This window comes from Oncorhynchus tshawytscha, linkage group LG33, assembly GCF_018296145.1.
Source record: "Oncorhynchus tshawytscha isolate Ot180627B linkage group LG33, Otsh_v2.0, whole genome shotgun sequence".
In the NCBI taxonomy this organism is placed as follows: Eukaryota; Metazoa; Chordata; class Actinopteri; order Salmoniformes; family Salmonidae; genus Oncorhynchus; species Oncorhynchus tshawytscha.
Window position 1 is genome coordinate 31,131,954 of NC_056461.1, and position 22,886 is coordinate 31,154,839.

General features: G+C 43.1%; 1 protein-coding gene across 1 annotated transcript; it reads left to right on the forward strand.

Moving 5' to 3' along the window:
• Positions 1-745: 745 nt before the first annotated feature.
• Positions 746-22,631, forward strand: hif1al2 (hypoxia inducible factor 1 subunit alpha, like 2). Its single transcript, XM_024397745.2, has 12 exons — positions 746-974; positions 16,342-16,592; positions 16,690-16,829; positions 19,454-19,538; positions 19,625-19,722; positions 19,880-20,055; positions 20,167-20,273; positions 20,373-20,520; positions 20,741-20,898; positions 20,995-21,074; positions 21,199-21,458; positions 21,909-22,631. Exons 1-12 carry the CDS (start codon positions 874-876, stop codon positions 22,477-22,479), a joined length of 2,175 nt encoding a protein of 724 aa, XP_024253513.1. The 5' UTR covers positions 746-873; the 3' UTR covers positions 22,480-22,631.
• The last annotated feature ends 255 nt before the right edge of the window (positions 22,632-22,886 follow it).

Sequence of the window (22,886 nt, forward strand, 5' to 3'; positions counted from 1 at the left end):
TTCTTACGCGTATCGCACTGCGGATTGCCCGGGTACAGCCCTCAGCTGTGCTACATTGGCCATTAACCACAAACACCCGAGATGCCTTATTGCTGTTATAAACGGGTTACCAACATAATTCGAGCAGAAAAAAATACATGTTTTGTCATACCTGTGATATACGGTCTGATATACCACGGCTGTCAGCCAATCAGCATTCATGGCTCAAACCACCCAGTTTATAATGCTTACTCAGTATGTGTTTACTTCACTTGCACAACATTAGGCAGATAATGTGTATGTCTGTGCCCTTGTGTGTGGTGGGGTGGGTGGAGGAAGTGTTTACAGCATAAGGCATGCAACTGGCGCCACAGTTTAGGATCAGGAATCATGCCAGATGTCCTAAATCTTTTTAAAACACAAAAATTAGGGTTGGTCAATGTCTGTGCCAACTTTACCTTAATCCATCACCTCATGGGTAAGACAACATTTAAAAGAAAATACCATTAAGCAAGTTAGTATTTAGTTTTAGATTTTACTTTAAGAAAGGATAAACATCAACTTCACGATACAATCCACTAATGTATTGATAAATGCTACCGTGTTAATTTCTTCTACTGTAACACATTTGGTAAATGGTCATTAACTGATAGTTCTGTGCCCAAAGGAGATTGTTTGTAAACAAAGTGGTTGAGAGACCCTCCCTGGTGGGAGGTGGCATTTACAAAAGAGGCGGAGTCTCAGGAGAAAGATGAATGACTTGCCACTGGACATTGGTTCAGGAACCTGTTCTAGTTCAACCTCCAAAAGTACAAGTGGGACGAAATGCTCGTGACCGCATGACTGGCATGTGTCTGTGATTACTAGCAAGTGTCCATTCAGAGATTTTGGATAATGTTTCCTCATTTAGGAAATTCTCTGGAAGATGCTTGTGATCAAAAGCTCCACAAAACAAAGAGACAGAAGGACAGAATTAATGGACAGAAGAGAAGCAGGTGAGTTACTTCTCTAATTAATTACTCGAATAAACAAAACAAACACACCACTTTACTTAGGTTTTTATTTTAGACATGGGAAAGTCAGGAGTGGATTTAGCACTAACTGATCACTAACTGACAAAACATTGTCTATTTGCATTAGAAATGTACAGGATTGTTTTGGTCATATACTGTCAGGTCCATAATTATTGGCACCCTTGCTGGGGCTATTTTGCTTCTACTGGGTCCTGTGGCCCTTGTTAAGGTCAACGACATCATGAACATTACCAATTACCAGAACATTTTATACCACAACCTGGTTGCCTCTGTCAGGAGGCTGACTATTGGCAGCAAGTGGATCTTCCAGCAAGACAATAACCCCAAGCACACATCAAATTCACAAAGAAATGGTTAATTGACCACAAAATCAACATTTTGCAATGGTTATCTCAGTCTCCAGACTTGATTACCTGTTAAACAAAACCTCTTTCTCTGAGCAGCTTTATGAGTATAAAATAATATAATTCCCCCTTTTTTTGTTTCATACAATATAGCTCAGTATTTGTATTATTTATTTATTTTATACTTTACTTTTTCCCCCTCATCTTTATCAAGGGTGCCAATAATTATGGACCTGACTGTATATGATCAAAACAATCCTGTACATTTTTAAGCACTTCAGGACATTTTGCAAGAGTCAGCTATACCAGATATGCTATAGCGTAGTAGTTAGTTGCTGTATCTCTGGAAGCAGACAACCAAGACTGGTTGTGATAAGCTAGCATGACGTAGCTGTGATGTTGTTGCCTCCCATGGCTGAAAGTCGCCCTTTATCTCTTCAGGAGGTTCACACTCTTAGCTTCCCTTTGGCAGAGATACCAGTGATTTGGGCTGGATAACTATAGAATGTATGTCATGGAAACTGTAGTGTTACGTAAACATCCCCTCAGTTTTTCTCCCTAGCAGGGGTTGGAAACTTATTATTTTCCAATAATTTTGTTGTGAACAGAACCACTATTGTTTTTTGTTTCGTTCCACAGTTCCGACCAGCAAAATAAAGTTCTGAACCGGTTCGAACCCCAAAAATGTACCGTTTTATATTGTTCCTTTCTAAAAATCTACAGTTTTTACATTTAGCTCATTAAATGACTTCACCAATCAGTGCGGACAGAGCAGGCAAACTAGGTGTTTACATGTGTGATGGACAGGCAAATGTAGCCTAACTATTGGATCAAGATGTGACTGAAATTTTGTGGGTTGGAAAAGAGCATGAGAGGGTTGTTTGAGGAGGAGGCTTGAAGCACTGGGCACCTTGTTATGCCATGCATTATCTGAATGACATCCACAGAACTTTTAATGTCCTTTGAGCTAGCTAGTTAATTAAAAAGCGTGAGCTAGCTAGCTCATACGTTTGTGTGAGTGTAGAGCTGTAACAGAATTAAAAACACGTCTTACCCTTTTCTAGTTAATAAATCCAAGGTAAAACGGGATAAATACGCCTATATTATCCATAACTAGCAGTGTAGAAGTTAATCCATGATTCTCTAGCTAACTAAAAATATCCCTCCCTATCTTCTGAGGGGGGGGAAGAGCCTGCCCCTCCCCCCTTCGTCTGCAGGAACCCCTGTTATTGCTTCTATTCGCCATTTTTATTTATTTTTAATTACCATCTTGTCTCATCGCTACAACTCCCGTAAGGGCTCGGGGGAGACGAAGGTCGAAAGCCTTGCGTCCTCCAAAACACAACCCAACCAAGCCGCACTGCTTCTTAACACAGCGTGCATCCAACCCGGAAACCAGCCGCACCAATGTGTCAGAGGAAACACAGTGCACCTGGATACCTTGGTTAGCATGCACTGCGAGCGAAGGACTCTGTGTGCTAGCTAGTCCTAAGGAGGACTCCGGTACACAGCAGGTGGAAGGCACACCATTTCACTAACTATCAAGCTAGCTTGTCTCGAGGTATTGCTAGTCTCGAGGTATTGCTTGCCTGAGGTAGAGTACCTTATGATAAGCTGTCGACCACACGATCTACCAAGAGAGTTCTCATCTGTATTATTCGTATTTACCACCACAAAGTGAAACTGGCACAAAGACCGCTCTCAACCAACTCTATAAGGCCATAAGCAAAGAAGAAAATGCTCAACCAGAAGCAGCGCTCTTAGTGGCCGGGGACTTTAATGCAGGCAAACTTAAATCAGTTTTACCACATTTTTACCAGCATGTCACATGTGCAACCAGGGGGGAAAAAAATCCTAGACCACTTTACTCCACACACAGAGATGCATACGAAGCTCTCCCCCGCCCTCCATTTGGCAAATCGGACCATAATTATATCCTCCTGATTCCTGCTTACAAGCAAAAACTAAAGCAGGAAGTACCAGTGACTCGCTCAATTCAGAAGTGGTCAGATGATGCGGATGCTACACGACAGGACATTTACCACCACAAAGCGAAGCTGGCACTAAGACCGCTCTCAACCAACTCTATAAGGCGATAACCAAAGAAGAAAATGCTCACCCAGAAGCGGCGCTCCTAGTGGCTAGGGACTTTAATGCAGGCAAACTTCAGTTGAACCAAATATTTACCAGCATGTCCTCCTGATTCTTGCTTACAAGCATAAACTTAAGTAGGAAGTACCAGTGACTCGCTCACTACGGAAGTGTTCAGATGACGCAGATGCTACACTACAGGAATGTTTTTCGGTAGCCGATGTGAACAAAACCTTCAAACGGCTCAACATTCACAAAGCCGCTGGGCCAGACAGATTACTAGGACATGTACTCAAAGCATGCGCGGACCAACTGTCAAGACACTGACATTTTCAACCTCTCCCTGACCGAGTCTGAAATATCTGAAATGTTTGAGCAGACCACCATAGTCTGAAATGTTTCAAGCAGACCACCATAGTCCCTGTGCTCAAGGAAGCGAAGGTAACCTGCCTAAATTATTACTCCCCCGAGGCACTCACGTCGGTAGCCATGAAGTGCTTTGAAAGGCTGGTCATGGCTCACATAAACAGCATCCTTCAGGACAACCTAGACCCACTCCAATTCGCATATCGCCCCAACAGATCCACAGATGATGCAATCTCAATCGCACTCCACTCCGCCCTTTCTCATCTGGACAAAAGGAACACCTATGTGAGAATGCTGTTCATTGACTACAGCTCAGCGTTCAACACCATAGTGCCCATGAAGCTAATCACTAAGCTAAGTGTGCTAGCTAGCTAGCTAACACACGGTGTCACTTATTAGCTAGCTAGGTGAAGGACACTGTATACCGGTCATCCCCGCCATGTGGGTGACACTAGCTAGCTAGTACATGTGTGCTAGCTAGCTAATTAGCAAGCTAGCACACGGTGTCACTAACTAGCAAGCGTGTCCTTCGCTCCCACCTGTCAGGTACTGTTTCCCCACAGTTCTGTTAACGAAGGTGAGGGCAGGTCACTGTCTACCGGTGTCGCTCCCGCTAGCTAGCAAGGAGGACTCCGGTAGGCAAGGGTGTTCATTAGGAACCAATGGGATGCTTGAGGGGGGGCATTCCTGCAAATGCAGCAATGCCCACATGCTGTAACGCCCCGAATTGTGAGCTGCATTATTGCACTCACAGGCAAAGATTTTCATCTTGCAGGCAGACACTAATAACGCCTAGTTCATGTTACCGATAAGCACTCTGTTATTTTGCACCGGAGGTTATGCATTTCAATGGGGATATCCACAACGGAGTTGAATCGCAACATCCCCTTGTGGTTTAAGGCTCCATTGCAAGATGGACAGACGCCACATCAGTATTGCCAACTAATTTTCAGGGTAAGTTGCTAGAGGCAGGTTGATTTGTTGCTAAATGACATTGTGATGTCATTGCGAGATAACGTAAAACTGCGTCATTACGTAGAATACACAATAACGTTACTCAAATTGACTGGCCATCTCGGGAAAAAATATGATTTGACATTTGTTCAGGTACAGACTCCCACTCTTTTCTGTACTTCTGGCTGTACAATTTTGATTGAGACATGTTGATTGATGTTGTAAATTCTGTTCAAGATCAAACATTCTTGACCAACTATATTCATTGGGTTTGGCTCGTCAAACAATTTGCTGAAATTGCTGGAGGCCTTCTGCACAAGCTGAGCGCCTGCTGCTGACATCACTCACAATGCACTTTTGCAGCCAGGCACGTATGTTGTGACTGAGTGTGTGACAGAGAAAATCATTTTTGTGTCATTTAGAGGGGAAATGCGTGCATTTTAGCGTTTAAGTCACTTTTCAAAAGTTGCTAAATGTTCCAAATACATTTTTAAAAGTAGCTAAATTTGTTGCTAGGTGCTGTTTGAAAAAAAAAAGTTGACAGGGTAGTCTGAAAAGTTGCTAAATCTAGCAACAAAATTGCTAAGTGTGCATCCCTGCACCACATACAGTACTTTGATTTTTTTTAAACTTTATCTTCAGTCCAGCCAAAGATGATGGATATACTGACATGGTACATGTCTTTCCGCCCTAGCAATGAGAGTCATAGCTCATAGCTCATAGCTCCCGCATATCTTTTCTTTGGATTGATGGATACATCTCATTATTGTAATCTTTTTTTAAATATTAATTGAGGGTTGTTGACGTCAACCGCCTGTATTCAATGGAGAGAGATGTATGCCACTAGCCTCATCCATGAATGTGCATAGCCATCTCAAGACAACTCCAAAATCATTTTCCCCCCCAAAGTTAACGTGACCTACTTATATTTGTACACTCTTAACAACTTAAGCATTACAAAACTTATATTAGATCAAATAAACCTTATGTAGCAAATAAGCCATACATTTTTTTGTTGTCCAAATTCAACACTCATTGACCGCCATACAAAAACTCCTTGCTTGGTGGGTGAAACAAAAACATTTTTGGGCCTCTCTCTTCTTTTTCCTTTCTGGTCCAGCCAGAGTCCATCGAAGAACAGGAAGTTACCAAACCACAGAAGAAGATAAAAATATGTTGTTTTCAGTGATGGCTTCATGGGATAGCTAGCAACTTGTGAACAATTACCCCTTCCTATAATAAGATGACCAGATGTCTGAAAATTAAACCGGGGACATTTCCAGTTCGGCGGTCAATATATCATTAAAATATCCAATGTTATTATCTATGAAATAAAAAAAGGGGGACAATTCAGGTTTCATGTATTTAGTCTAACAGGCCCACTGTGATAGAGAAAACAACTATACTACAGAAATACTACAGACAAGACAGAACTGTCTGATCTGAACAGCCATTCAGTGGTCCTGGTAGTCTGGGTAGAATAAGAGCAGAAGGGAACATGAGCAAAATTGAGAAAACAGACAATAGTATATGTGAAATACTTAACAACATCATAAAGAAATAAGACAATGATGAGATTGGTAACTACATAATATACTTATAGCAACCCAATCTGTATATTTCTCAGAAGAATGTATCTTCTTCAGGATTGCTCTGTCTTTGGCCAGCTTCTCCATGAACTCCTGGCAGGGGAGGTTGAAGTTTGTCTTCACAATAAGCATAGGAACAGTGAACCTATTTCTTGCTGCTGTCCATATATCATTCATTCCGTTTCTTGGAAAGAGCCATTGTACCTCCTCTGTCTGCTCTTCTTACTCTCTTAACTTTTTCTTCTGCTCCAATCTTTCTCCTCTTTTCTTCACTCGTCTTCCTTCTATTTACCTTTCCACCGCACTCTTATACACTCTCCTTGCTTCACTCTTTTCAGTCCCTTAATTTTTCCTTCTCCTTCCTCTCCAATCTTTAATAATAAATAGTACACTATTAGATATATAAGCTTATACGCATATAAGGCCCTGCCCCGTCCCCCTTTCGGAAAAGCTGACCACGACTCCATTTTGTTGATCCCTGCCTACAGACAGAAACTAAAACAAGAAGCTCCCACGCTGAGGTCTGTCCAACGCTGGTCTGACCAAGCTGACTCCACACTCCAAGACTGCTTCCATCACGTGGACTGGGAGATGTTTCGTATTGCGTCAGATAACAACATTGATGAATACGCTGATTCGGTGTGCGAGTTCATTAGAACGTGCGTTGAAGATGTCGTTCCCATAGCAACGATTAAAACATTCCCTAACCAGAAACCGTGGATTGATGGCAGCATTCGTGTGAAACTGAAAGCGCGAACCACTGCTTTTAATCAGGGCAAGGTGTCTGGTAACATGACCGAATACAAACAGTGCAGCTATTCCCTCCGCAAGGCTATCAAACAAGCTAAGCGCCAGTACAGAGACAAAGTAGAATCTCAATTCAACGGCTCAGACACAAGAGGCATGTGGCAGGGTCTACAGTCAATCACGGACTACAGGAAGAAATCCAGCCCAGTCACGGACCAGGATGTCTTGCTCCCAGGCAGACTAAATAACTTTTTGCCCGCTTTGAGGACAATACAGTGCCACTGACACGGCCTGCAACGAAAACATGCGGTCTCTCCTTCACTGCAGCCGAGGTGAGTAAGACATTTAAACGTGTTAACCCTCGCAAGGCTGCAGGCCCAGACGGCATCCCCAGCCGCGCCCTCAGAGCATGCGCAGACCAGCTGGCCGGTGTGTTTACGGACATATTCAATCAATCCCTATACCAGTCTGCTGTTCCCACATGCTTCAAGAGGGCCACCATTGTTCCTGTTCCCAAGAAAGCTAAGGTAACTGAGCTAAACGACTACCGCCCGTAGCACTCACATCCGTCATCATGAAGTGCTTTGAGAGACTAGTCAAGGACCATATCACCTCCACCCTACCTGACACCCTAGACCCACTCCAATTTGCTTACCGCCCAAATAGGTCCACAGACGATGCAATCTCAACCACACTGCACACTGCCCTAACCCATCTGGACAAGAGGAATACCTATGTGAGAATGCTGTTCATCGACTACAGCTCGGCATTCAACACCATAGTACCCTCCAAGCTCGTCATCAAGCTCGAGACCCTGGGTCTCGACCCCGCCCTGTGCAACTGGGTACTGGACTTCCTGACGGGCCGCCCCCAGGTGGTGAGGGTAGGCAACAACATCTCCTCCCCGCTGATCCTCAACACTGGGGCCCCACAAGGGTGCGTTCTGAGCCCTCTCCTGTACTCCCTGTTCACCCACGACTGCGTGGCCACGCACGCCTCCAACTCAATCATCAAGTTTGCGGACGACACAACAGTGGTAGGCTTGATTACCAACAACGACGAGACGGCCTACAGGGAGGAGGTGAGGGCCCTCGGAGTGTGGTGTCAGGAAAATAACCTCACACTCAACGTCAACAAAACTAAGGAGATGATTGTGGACTTCAGGAAACAGCAGAGGGAACACCCCCCTATCCACATCGATGGAACAGTAGTGGAGAGGGTAGCAAGTTTTAAGTTCCTCGGCATACACATCACAGACAAACTGAATTGGTCCACTCACACAGACAGCATCGTGAAGAAGGCGCAGCAGCGCCTCTTCAACCTCAGGAGGCTGAAGAAATTCGGCTTGTCACCAAAAGTACTCACAAACTTCTACAGATGCACAATCGAGAGCATCCTGGCGGGCTGTATCACCGCCTGGTATGGCAACTGCACCGCCCTCAACCGTAAGGCTCTCCAGAGGGTAGTGAGGTCTGCACAACGCATCACCGGGGGCAAACTACCTGCCCTCCAGGACACCTACACCACCCGATGCTACAGGAAGGCCATAAAGATCATCAAGGACATCAACCACCCGAGCCACTGCCTGTTCACCCCGCTGTCATCCAGAAGGCGAGGTCAGTACAAGTGCATCAAAGCTGGGACCGAGAGACTGAAAAACAGCTTCTATCTCCATCAGACTGTTAAACAGCCACCACTAACATTGAGTGGCTGCTGCCAACACACTGTCAATGACACTGACTCAACTCCAGCCACTTTAATAATGGGAATTGATGGGAAATGATGTAAATATATCACTAGCCACTTTAAACAATGCTACCTTATATAATGTTACTTACCCTACATTATTCATCTCATATGCATACGTATATACTGTACTCTATATCATCGACTGCATCCTTATGTAATACATGTATCACTAGCCACTTTAACTATGCCACTTTGTTTACATACTCATCTCATATGTATATACTGTACTCGATACCATCTACTGCATCTTGCCTATGCTGCTCTGTAGCATCACTCATTCATATATCCTTATGTACATATTCTTTATCCCCTTACACTTTGTATAAGACAGTAGTTTTTTGGAATTGTTAGTTAGATTACTTGTTCGTTAATACTGCATTGTCGGAACTAGAAGCACAAGCATTTCGCTACACTCGCATTAACATCTGCTAACCATGTGTATGTGACAAATAAAATTTGATTTGGATTTGATTTTAGATAACCAAAGTACTTTAACATCCCCATTTTTATTTTTTATTTCACATTTATTTAACCAGGTAAGCTAGTTGAGAACAAGTTCTCATTTGCAACTGCGACCTGGCCAAGATAAAGCATAGCAGTTCGACACATACAACAACATAGAGTTACACATGGAATGACAAAAACATAGTCAATAATACAGTACAAAAAAAAGTCTATATGCAGTGAGTGCAAATAAGGTCAAATAAGGGAGTTAAGGCGACCAAAGGAGGAATTGGCTTTGGGGGTGACCAGTGAGATATACCTGCTGGAGCGTGTGCTACGAGTGGGTGCTGCTATGGTGACCAGCGAGCTGAGATTGGGCGGGGCTTTACCTAGCAGAGACTTGTAGATAACCTCTAGCAAGTGGGTTTGGCGACGAGTATAAAGCGAGGGCCAGCCAACGAGAGCGTACAGGTCGTAGTGGTGGGTAGTATATGGGGCTTGGTGACAAAATGGATGGCACTGTGATAGACTACATCCAGTTTGCTGAGTAGAGTGTTGGAGGCTATTTTATAGATGACATCGCCAAAGTCAAGGATCGGTAGGATGGTCAGTTTTTCGAGGGTATGTTTGGCAGCATGAGTGAAGGAAGCTTTGTTGTGAAATAGGAAGCCGATTCTAGATTACATTTTTGATTGGAGATGCTTAATGTGAGTCTGGAAGGAGAGTTTACAGTCTAGCCAGACACCTAGGTATTTGAACTTATCCACGTATTCTAAGTTAGAGCCGTCCAGAGTAGTGATGCTGGATGGGCGGGCAGGTGCGGGCAATGATCAGTTGAATAGCATGCATTTAGTTTTATTTGCGTTTAAGAGCAGTTGGAGGCCACGGAAGGAGTGTTGTATGGCATTGAAGCTCGTCTGGAGGTTAGTTAACACAGTGTCCAAAGAAGGGCCAGAAATATACAGAATGGTGTCGTCTGCGTAGAGGTGGATTAGATAATCACCAGCAGCAAGAGCGACATCATTGATGTATACAGGGAAGAGAGTCTGCCCGAGAATTTAACCCTGTGGCACCCCCATAGAGACTGCCAGAGGTCCGGACAACAGGCCCTCCGATTTGACACACTGAGCTCTATCAGAGAAGTAGTTGGTGAACCAGGCGAGGCAATCATTTGTGAAACCAAGGCTGTTGAGTCTGCCAATAAGAATGTTTTGATTGACAGAGTCGAAAGCCTTAGCCAGGTCGATGAATACGGCTGCACAGTAATGTCTCTTATTGATGGCGGTTATGATATTGTTTAGGACCTTGAGCGTGGCTGATGTGCACCCATGACCAGCTCAGAAGCCAGATTGCATAGCGGAGAAGATACGATGTGATTCAAAATGGTCAGTAATCTGTTTGTTAACTTGGCTTTCGAAGACCTTAGAGATGCAGGGTAGGATAGATCTAGGTCTGTAGCAGTTTGGGTCTAGAGTGTCTCCCCCTTTGAAGAGGGGGATGACCGCGGCAGATTTCCAATCTTTGGGAATCTCAGACGATACAAAAGAGAGGTTGAACAGGCTAGTAATAGGGGTTGCAACAATTTCAGCTGATAATTTAAGAAAGAGAGGGTCCAGATTGTCTAGCCCAGTTGATTTGTAGGGGTCCAGATTTTGCAGCTCTTTCAGAACTTCAGCTATCTGGATATGGGTGAAAGAGAAATGGTGGGGGCTTGGGCGGGTTGCTGTGGAGGGTGCCGGGCAGTTGACCGGGGTAGGGGTAGCCAGGTGGAAAGCATGGCCAGCCGTAGAGAAACGCTTATGGAAATTCTCAATTATAGTTGATTTGTCGGATGTAACAGTGTTTCCTAGCCTCAGAGCAGTGGGTAGCTGGGATGAGGTGCTCTTATTCTCCATGGACTTTACAGTGTCCCAGAACTTTACAGTGTCCCAAACTTGAGTTTGTACTGCGGATGCAAATTTCTGTTTAAAAAAGCTAGCCTTAGCTTTCCTAACTGCCTGTGTATATTGGTTCCTAACTTCCCCTGAAAAGTTGCATATCACGGGGTCTATTCGATGCTAATGCAGAACACCACAGGATGTTTTTGTGCTGGTCAAGGGCAGACAGGTCTGGAGTGAACCAAGGGCTATATCTATTCATGGTTCTACATTTTTTGAATGGGGCATGCCTATTTAAGATGGTGAGGAAGGCACTTTTAAAGAATAACCAGGCATTCTCTACTGTCGGGATGAGGTCAATGTCATTCCAGGATACCCCGGCCAGGTCGATTGAAAGGCCTGCTCGCAGAAGTGTTTTAGGGAGCGTTTGACAGTGATGAGGGGTGGTCGTTTGCTCGCAGACCCATTACGGATGCAGGCAATGAGGCAGTGATCGCTGAAATCTTGGTTGAAAACAGCAGAGGTGTATTTGGAGGGTGAGTTAGTTAGGATGATATCTATGAGGGTGCCCGTGTTTACGGATTTGGGGTTATATCTGGTAGGTTCATTGATACATTGTGTGAGATTAAGGGCATCAAGCTTAGATTGTAGGATGGCTGGGGTGTTAAGCATGTCCCAGTTTAGGTCACCTAGCAGCACGAGCTCAGAAGATAGATGGGGGGGCAATCAAATCACATATGGTGTCGAGGGCACAGCTGGGAGCAGAGGGTGGTCTATAGCAAGCGGCAACGGTGAGAGACTTGTTTCTGGAAAGGTACATTTTTAGAAGTAGAAGCTCAAATTGTTTTGGTACAGACCTGGATAGTAAGACAGAACTCTGCAGGTTATCTTTGCAACAAATTGCAACACTGCCCCCTTTGGCAGTTCTATCTTGTCGGAAAATGTTATAGTTAGGAATGGAAATGTCAAGGTTTTTGGTGGTCTTCCTAAGCCAGGATTCAGACACGGCTAGGACATCGGGATTGGTGGAGTGTGCTAGGGCAGTGAATAAAACAAACTTAGGGAGGAGGCTTATAATGTTAACATGCATGAAACCAAGGCTTTTACGGTTGCAGAAGTCAACAAATGAGAGAGTCTGGGGGATGGGAGTGGAGGTAGACACTGCAGGGCCTGGATTAACCTCTACATCACCGGAGGAACAGAGGAGGAGTAGGATAAGGGTACGGCTAAAGGCTATCAGAACTGGACGCCTAGTACGTTCAGAACAGAGAGTAAAAGGAGCAGATTTCTGGGCACGGTAGCATATATTCAAGGCATAATGTACAGACAAAGGTATAGTAGGATGTGAATACAGTGGGGGTAAACCTGTGCATATAGTGATAATGAAAGAGATTTTGTCTCTAGAAATAGCATTTAAACCAGGTGATATCACTGCGTGTGTGGGGGGTGGAACTAAATTGTTAGCCGAGGCGTGTTGAGCAGTGCTAGAGGCTCTACAGTGAAATAAAACAATAGTTACAAACCAGAACAGCAATCGACACTGCATGGTGACTTTAGGGAAAGGCACGCGTTGCCGGGTGATCACACAAGTCCAGTGCGTGGCTTCAAGCAGCTAGCGGCACGGGGCTAGCAGGCTAACAGAAAGGCCTTAGAGGGATGACGCGACGGAGGGAAGTCTGTTGTGCCCCCCTAGTGCAGTTACATCAGCGGACGGATCAGCAGGGCTCCGTGTGGTAAACCAGGCCAATTGGCAAAATATGTGGCCGAAGATATATGTCCGAAGGGCCTCTTAAATCAGCAGTCCAATGTGCTTAAGATAGCTAGCAGGCCGCAGATTAGCGGCTGTGCGTTCAGGGGTCGTTAGCTGCTATAATTCCAGGTGGAATAAAAATATTAAAAAATATCATAATAAAAATGTTTATAAAAAAAAATTGGTTCAGAACTTGCGGTAGGAATCTGGAGATAGAGAAGAATAAGTCCGACTAGCTCTGGTTTGAGTCACGCTGTACAGACTGGCGAGAGTTGTCCGGGATAAAGGTAGCTGATGACCGCTAGCAAAGGATAGCTGACTGCTAGCTAGTGGCTTCGGAATGTATTCGATGGGTCTCGTAAGCCAACAGTCCGTTGTGCTCTAGACAGCTAGCATTCAGGGGACGTTAGCTGCGAAGGTCGGAAGGTGAGAAGGTTCAGAGCTTGCGATAGGTATCGGGGGATATGGAGAGAAAAAAATAGGTCTGGTATGCTCTGGTTGAATCGTGTTGTCCAAACTGGCGAGAGCTTTCCGAGCTAAAGTTAGCTGATGACCGTTAGCTGGCGAGTTTATGTTGGAGAGATTCCAGTAAGAGGCAAAGAAAAATAAGTTCGAGAAAAAGCAGGTCCACACCACATTGGGTGAGGCGGGTTGCAGGAGAGTATATTGAAGTAGGGGTTTAGAAAAATATAAAAAGATATGTGAAGAAAAATATATATACATGGGACACGACAAGACGAAGGACAAATACAAAGACTGCTACCCATTGCTTGCCTAATTTTTGTATTTTATCTCAAAAATATTGTATGGAATAATAAATTGGCAGGCTCTGTAATCATATCTTTACCTTTCCTCTATCTCTTTCACTCTTCTTCCTATCCAGTCTTCCTCCTCTCCTTCCTCTCCACTCTCTAACAGAAAACATTATGCTAATGTTATCCATGAAAATGTAAAAATATATATTTTCACACTACTTATTATAATCCCAAACCAAACCTGTTGTGAATCGGGGGCAGTATTTTCATTTTTGGAAAAAAACGTTCCCGTAGTAAACGGGATATTTTGTCAGGACAAGATGCTAGAATATGCATATAATTGACAGCTTAGGATAGAAAACACTCTAACGTTTCCAAAACTGTAAAGATATTGTCTGTGAGTATAACAGAACTGATGTTGCAGGCGAAAGCCTGAGAAAAATCCAATCCGGAAGTGCCCCATGTTTTGAAAGTGCTGGGTTCCAATGAGTCCCTATTGAGCTGTGAATGGGCTATCAACCAGATTACGCGTTCTACGTATTCACCAAGGTGTCTACAGCATTGTGACGTAGTTTTACGCATTTATGTTGAAGAATAGCCCCCAGAGAGATTCTCACGTAAAATACAGAGGTAGCCATTACTCCAATCGGTCCTACTGAAAAACGAATTGTCCCGATGGATATATTATCGAATAGATATTTGAAAAACACCTTGAGGATTGATTATAAACAACGTTTGCCATGTTTCTGTCGATATTATGGAGCTAATTTGGAATATTTTTCGCTGTTTTTGTGACTGCAATTTCCGGACGAGAAGAACAAACGCAGCTATTTCACCTACAAAAAATAATATTTTTGGAAAAAAGGAACATTTGCTATCTAACTGGGAGTCTCGTGAGTGAAAACATCCGAAGCTCATCAAAGGTAAACGATTTAATTTGATTGCTTTTCTGATTTCCGTGACCAAGTTACCTGCTGCTAGCTGGACAAAATGCTATGCTAGGCTATCGATAAACTTACACAAATGCTTGTCTAGCTTTGGCTGTAAAGCATATTTTGAAAATCTAAGATGACAGGGTGATTAACAAAAATTAACAAAATCTCTGTGTGTCAATATATTTCATTTGTGATTTTCATGAATATGAATATTTTCTAGGGATATTTATGTCCGTTGCGTTATGCTAATTAGTGTCAGGCGATGATTACGCTCCCGAATGCGGGATGGGGAGTCAATAGAGGATATTATTAAAATTGTAATCTACAAATAAATATTAAATATTCTCATAATGACTTGTGCATTCATTTAATATAATCATATTTTCAAAATAGCCTGTCCACTGCATGTTTACACGCAAATGTTTTTTAACCTAGCTACCATGACAGTAGCTGGCTAACCTAGCTAGATAACTTAGTCGACATAGCTAATGTTAGCTAGCATAACATATTTAAAACCTTATGGTGCAGATCATCTATCTATATAATAAATTGTGACATTTTAACATCACTAGCTAGTATCTCAAACGATTGTAACTTACCTGGCTTGAAAAGACGTTTGTGGTGATGTTGTGGATGAACTTGTCACCTTGTTAGCTTCTGGCCGAGTTTTCCACAGCAGTTTTCTCTAAAACAAGCAGGAGCAAGTAGTTAGTAGAAGAAGAAGAGTGAATGAAGCTTCTATAGCGAGCAGCCCCCTCTGCTGGACGAAACAAGCACAACGTGATTGATAAGTCAACTGGTAGGCTCTGCTGCCCGGTCTTTCTTGCCAATTAAAATATTATTTCACTTTGCAGTCTGCTTTTAATGCACTGTTAAAAACGGGGACATTTCCGGGGACAGGCCACCAAAAACGGGGACGTCTGGTCACCCTATCTATACATACTATTTTAATAGTAATGTGTTAACAGCCAATGTGTATTATATGACCGTTGCCTCCTGTTTAAGTTTATTGCAATAACGTTTGTTTTGTATTCCAATTATTAGGTGGAAGTTGTTAGCTACGATGGTATCTTTAACCTAGCCTAAATTTTAGCCAGCTGCTCTGCAGTGCAAGCTAGCTTGACTTGCCATAAAGTTCGAGAAACAAGTTGAGGAAAAAGTAACTAAACAAAACATGTTTTATTATTACCAGAAACAATATATTTATCCTGTCTTGAATGAACAGATCATATTTTACAATCTTCCAAAATAAATGTGATCTCTGACTAGAGACTAGCTCTCCCCCAGCTTGAATTAAAAACACTTTTCAGTTGAGGGGCAAGACTCCGTGAAGATGAAAGATTAAATACGTCACGTAAACGGGGCATAAGTTTCTGAGTGACAGAGTGAGGGCTTTGCATAGGAGCTTTGTTGTGTTTTGTTGTGGGACTAGAAAAAGATTCCTGGAACATAAAAGAAAGCCATCAACCGGTTCCCATGCTTTTAAAAACAATGGTTAGGTTCCAGAACAGTATGGATCACTTTCATTCCAAGTTCTGTTTCTGTTCCTTGAAAAATGTATTTATTTTCCGGTTTTCTGTTCTGTTCCCTGAACCTGTTCCAACCCCTGCTCCTTAGGCCCCTTCACTTTCTGTCTCTCTCTGTAGTTCTCTTTCTTCATTCCTCTCAACTGCATACTATTTTCAGAAATGTTCTCTCTTAATGGTATGACACTGCTTGTACCACAGGGTGAGTACGGAGCGGCTGCGGGCCCAGTCCCGTGTTGCAGCTAAGAGTAGGAGGGAGAGAGAGAGACGTTTGTTTGGGGAGCTGGCAGCATGGCTACCTCTGCCCTCTGGTCTGACTGGCCACTTAGACAAGGCTTCTATCGTCAGACTCACACTGGACTACCTGCGTCTGAGAGCGCTGCTAGACCATCGAGACAATGTAACACCAGAGACCAGGGTCTGCTCTGACACAGTCCACTTCACCATGCACGGTAACCACATTCTGTTGGGCTTTTGGAATGTCAAGGCTTTTAGAGTGTTCAAGGGTTTAGAAATATAGTAGAAGGCATTGTCCTCTGTGTTATTTAGGGCGATACCCAATGGCTGGGATTTTCTCTGTGGAGACAGTGCTGGAGTCTGCTGTTGGGGGTTTCATGCTCTTGGTGTCTCAGAACGGCCAAGTTATCTTCACTACAGGGGACATAAGGACACACACTGGCATCAACCAGGTACAGTCATATTATACTGAACAAAAATATAAACACAACATGCAACAATTTCAATGATTTTACAGAGTTACAATTCATATAAGGAAATCAGTCAATTGAAATAAAATCATTAGGCCCTAATTTCACATGACTGGGCAGGTGCGTAGAAATGGGTGGGTCTGGGAGGGTATAGGCCCAACCAATCAGAATGAGTTTATCCCCACAAAAGGGCTTTATTACAGACAGAAGTACTGTGGCTTGCGAAACTATTCAACCCCTTTGCCATTTTTCCTATTTTGTTGCCTTACAACCTGGAATTAAAATAGATTTTTGGGGGATTTGTATCATTAGATTTACACAACATGCCTACCACTTTGAATATGCAAAATATTTTTTTGTGAAACAAACAAGAAAGACAAAAAAACAGAACTTGAGCGTGCATAACTATTTACTCCTCAAAGTCAATACTTTGTAGAGCAACCTTTTGCAGCAATACAGCTGCAAGTCTCTTTGTTGCCTCTCTGATTAATGCCCTCCTTGCACGCTCCTTCAAAATTGAGACATCTGTGGCATTGTGTTGTGTGACAAAACTGCACATTTTAGAGTGGCCTTTTATTGTCCCCATCACAAGGTGCACCTGTGTAATGATCATGCTGTTTAATCAGCTCCTTGATATGCCACACACGTCAGGTGAATGAATTATCTTGTCAAAGGAGAAATTCTCACTACCAGGGATGTAACCAAATTTGTGCACCAGATTTGAGAGAAATACGTTTTTTGTGCATCTGGAACGTTTCTAGGATCTTTAATTTCAGTTTATGAAACATGGGACCAACACTTTACATGTTGCGTTTATATTTTTTGTTCAGTATACAGTGGGGCAAAAAAATATTCTGTCAGCCACCAATTGTGCAAGTTCTCCCACTTAAAAAGATGAGAGAGGCCTGTAATTTTCATCATAGGTACACTTCAAATATGACAGACAAAATGAGAAGAAAAAAAATCCAGAAAATCACATTATAGGATTTTTTATGAATTTATTTGCAAATTATGGTGGAAAATAAGTATTTGGTCAATAACAAAAGTTTATCTCAATACTTTGTTATATACCCTTTGTTGGCAATGACAGAGGTCAAACTTTTTCACACACTGTTGCTGGTATTTTGGCCCATTCCTTCACTTATAATTCACTGTATCACAATTCCAGTGGGTCAGAAGTTTACATACACTCAGTTGACTGTGCCTTTAAACAGCTTGGAAAATTCCAGAAAATTATGTCATGGCTTTAGAAGCTTCTGAAAGGCTACTTGACATAATTTGAGTAAATTGGAGGTGTACCTGTGGTTGTATTTCAAGGCCTACCTTCAAACTCAGTGCCTCTTTGCTTGACATCATGGGAAAATCAAAAGAAATCAGCCAAGACCTCAGATTTTTTTTTTTGTAGACCTCCAAAAGTCTGGTTCATCCCTGAGAGCAATTTCCAAACGCCATGGTTCATCTGTACAAACAATCGTACGCAAGTATAAACACCATGGGACCATGCAGCCGTCATACCGCTCAGGAAGGAGACGCGTTCTGTCTGCTAGAGATTAACGTACTTTGTTGCGAAAAGTGCAAATCAATCCCAGAACAACAGCAAAGGACCTTGTGAAGATGCTGGAGGAAATAGGTACAAAAGTACCTGTATCCACAGTAAAACGAGGCCTATATCGACAAAACCTGAAAGGCTGCTCAGAAGGGAAGAAGCCACTCCCCCGAAATCTTCATAAAAAAGCCAGCCTACGGTTTGAAACTGCACATGGGGACAAAGATCATACTTTTTGGAGAAATGTTCTCTGGTCTGATGAAACAAAAATATAACTATTTGGCCATAATGACCATTGTTATGTTTGGAGGCAAAAGGGGAAGCCTTGCAAGCCGAAGAACACCATCCCAACCGTGATGCACAGGGTGGCAGCATCATGTTGTGGGGGTACTTTGCTGCAGGAGGGACTGGTGCACTTCACAAAATGGATGGCATCATGAGGGTGGACAATTATGTGGATATATTGAAGCAACATCTCAAGACATCAGTCAGGAAGTTAAAGCTTGGTTGCAAATGGGTCTTCCAAATGGACAATGACCCCAATCATACTTCCAAAGTTGTGGATAAATAGCTTAAGGACAACAAAGTCAAGGTATTGGGGAGGCCATCACAAAGCCCTGACCTCAATCCTATAGAACATTTGTGGGCAGAACTGAAAAAGTATGTGTGAGCAAGCTCTGTCAGTGGAAATGGGCCAAACTTCACCCAACTTATTGTGGGAGGGTTGTGGAAGGCTACCCAAGTTAAACAATTTAAAGGCAATGCTACCAAATACTAATTGAGTGTATGTAAACTTCTGACCCACTGGGTATGTGATGAAAGAAATAAAAGCTGAAATAAATTATTTTCTCTGCTATTATTCTGACATTTCACAATCTTAAAATAAAGTTGTGATCTTAACTGACCTAAGACCATTTTTACTAGGATTAAATGTCATGAATTGTGAAAAACTGAGTTTAAATGTATGTTGAGTGTTCATATTGTACTGGAACTGAAGGCAAAACAGATGGAAAACCAAAAGTATTTTTCTAAACAAGAAATGTTTTTATTTCACGTGTAGATGGATCTGATTGGTAGGAGTCTGTTTGACTTCATGCACCACTGTGACCAGAGGGAAGTCAGAGATATCCTCTCAAAAATGATAGGTAAAGGGGACTTCACATATTTTAAACAAGATATTGGTTAGCAAAGAGGCATATTGTTTATCTTCTGTATCATGTCTTTCTATCAGCTACTGAGAGACAACAGCAGTGTGACTTCCTCCTCCGTGTGAAGAGCACTCTGACCTCTCAGGGTCGAGCTGTCAACCAAAGACACACACGATGGAAGGTCAGTACTGGAACTAGTTTGAAGCAGTGTTAACATGTTGAAGGTCAGTACTTCATACTAGTTTGAAGCAGAGTATTAACATGTTGAGTTTTATTCTTCTCTGTTGTAGAAATACAAACTTCACTTTCTCTTTTCTCTCTGTCTCTCACACACACAGGTGATTCACTGCGTTGGGGTTAAGAAACAATCTCACCTTCCAGAGTCAGCCTGTCTTGTCCTAATGTGCCGACCCTTACCCATCTCACAATGCATCATCAGGGATGCCAGCTTGAATCACAAGACCTTCCTGAGCGGACATCACCCGGACATGAGGTTCACCTACTGCCACTCAGGGTACAGTCACTAACTCAACACTCCTCTGGTGACGCTAATGAAACGAGACGAGTAATACAAGGATATTACATAATACTTTTCATACTGTTTTTCATATGATTTTGTTTCTAGTGTCAAGGGGTTGACTGGATATACAGAAACAGAACTTCTGGGCCAGTCTGTGTATCAGTATTACCACACATCTGACTGCCAGCACATTCACAAAGCACACCAGAGCTGTGAGTTACCTCGAATCATGAGGTGTATATAAATATTGTTAATATCACTAGTATGTTCTGACCATGTTAAATTGATATGTGATCATGTGTCTGGGACAGTGCTCTCTAAGGGACAGGCTACCATGGGCAGGTACCGTCTGCTGCTGAAAGGTGGTGGGTATGTGTGGGCAGAGACGGATGCATCGGTGGTGTACAACAACCAGACTGGGCAGCCCCAGAGTGTTGTCTGCATCAACTACATTCTAAGGTGAGAAGTGATGTCGGGGTCCAATGAAAGCATCTAATGAAATGACAACTTTTACCAAGACTGTGTGCATAAGAAGTTGGTTAGACTAGATATCTGTTCAGCTGTTTACAAGTAAAATCCCTTGTTCCTTTTGTGCTACCAAGTTGTATGCACCGTTTCTGGTGTAAAGATATCTTCTCTGTCCTTTTTCCGTTTGCCCTATCTCGTTGTCTCACCACAGTGAGGTGGAGCTACCAGAGATGGTGTTCTCACTGCAGCAAACAGAACCTCTACTGAGGCCCTGTTACTCTGATCTTGTGGGGCCCATCCTGCAGAATGAGACCTATCCTGCAGCAGAGACAGCTGTTCATCTACGCAACACAAAAATACCAACTCCAGGTCTGTCCCTTTAGCTGACGATTATTTGCATCTAACCGAAAAGGTGGTAAGAGACTTGTGGCATTGAATTGTTACGTTCCTCCCAATCTGATCTAGAACACAACAATGAGATCCAAACCTATGAGGGATATTCAGAGCTCAACCGAGAGGATCAAATGAACATGAACTCACTCTCTGTAAGTAGGCCTATCTCTTTGCTCACGGGTAAAACCTGGGCTGAAATTGGTAGCATGGTGGACTTTTTCAATCCATGGTGGACTTTTTCAATCCCTTTTTTAATTGCATATTTCCTCCCTGCAGGAACTATGTGAGCTGGACCTGGACTCGTTGGCTCCATACATACCCATGGATGGAGAAGACTTCCTCCTCACTCCAGTTTTAGATGGGATCTTGGCCATGATAGAAGGTCCTGTTCTTCCACCTGGTTTGGAAGGCCATTGTTCCTTGGGGAAGTCCCCTATATCTGCTGGTTCTTTCACCACACATCAAATGAAAACCTTGCAGATGGAGCCCCCTTGTGACTCAGGGGTGTCACATACAGTCAAAGAGTCAGAGTTCGGGTAAGCACCACTGTGTGTGGGCACAAGCTTCTAGTCTCTGTCAATAGGTATACTGTTAAAAGGTATAAGCAAGTCCTGGTATCGATATTAGCATTTTTGCCACATTATGTTACAATCATCTATAAGTGACTTTGTTGAGCTTCACAATCAATTTGAGATACTTTCAGATATGATGCATGAAAAATGCTAATATCGATACCATTACTTGGATGGGATTTTTGCCACATGCTCAAACTCTGGAAACAATGCCAGGGAAACTAAACCAAATAATGGATTGCTGTCAAGGTGAAGACACCATTTTGTCATTTGGGTGAACTGTTCCTTTAACCGTTCATCAGTGGCATAATTGTTGCTGATTGTTTTCTTTGGATATAGGGAATCATACCATCATATCCTTGTTGGCCATTTCAGATGTTTCTTGGTCCTATATAACATCTGCTCTTTCTCCAGGGACCATATGAAGTCAGTCTATAGAGGAGGCAGTGCTGTATTCAAGGAGGGCCCTGACCATGCCGGATTGGAGGGCCTTGTCCCGAACGAACAGTGGAGTGAGAAACACAAGTCCTGTAGACATCCACAGGCACTTATGGCTGCTGCTGCTAGGCTGCCTTACCGGACCGTGGAATATTTCCCCATTCACCCACAAGATGGATCCCCTTGCTTGTGTGGATCACCATCAAGGCAAGTGTTGTGGAAATACACACAGCAGCCCAAAATCCCAAGCATAGGCCCTCAGCCACCTACCAATCATATAGACGAGATGTCAACATGCCATGTTCCTTTCAGCCTGCCAGTACTGAGCAGGCTGGAATGTGAGGTCACACTGGGGCCAACCAGCTGCCTGCTTCAGGGGTCAGAGATCACCTCCGTCCTGGACCAGGCCCCCTCCAGATTCTTACACATGACAACATGGGGCATAAATCAGCTCTCCACCCAATATGCCCATCCTTGTTACGCACACAGATCAGCTATTGAAGTCAGCTCTGGCACATCGACATCATATGCTGAATGGATAACATGAACTTGATTATCCCACGAATTGTGCCAATCTCTCCTGAACTAGGCCTATATTGTGACTTTTACTGGCAATTTAACTGACAAATGTGGATGCATAGCCTAGTTATTAAATACAGCACTTAATTACAATGATCAATATTAAAACTGTTGTCTTTGTTTTGTTTACTGTACAGTGCCCATACAAGTTACAATCTATTTGAGTTTTTCTTATCCACTCGGATTCTGCAGGCAAAAACTGCTGTTTTTAAACCCCACTCCACGGTGAAAGTTTCGGTGAAGGAAGTTTATGATGAACCTTTTTTCACCATGGAGGGGCGTTGAGTCCGCTACGATCGCAACTGTCTGGGAGATGGGGACTAATCCCACCTCATGTTGTATAAATCCAAAGCAATTTAACGTAGTTTTGGAATG

Bases quoted from the DNA above. Each gene is read 5' to 3' on its own strand.
- hif1al2 (XM_024397745.2), top strand. From the start codon at position 874: ATGTTTCCTCATTTAGGAAATTCTCTGGAAGATGCTTGTGATCAAAAG. The intron at 19,723-19,879 runs GTCAGTACTGGA...TCACACACACAG, and splicing joins AAAGACACACACGATGGAAG to GTGATTCACTGCGTTGGGGT. The intron at 20,056-20,166 runs GTACAGTCACTA...TTTTGTTTCTAG, and splicing joins TTCACCTACTGCCACTCAGG to TGTCAAGGGGTTGACTGGAT.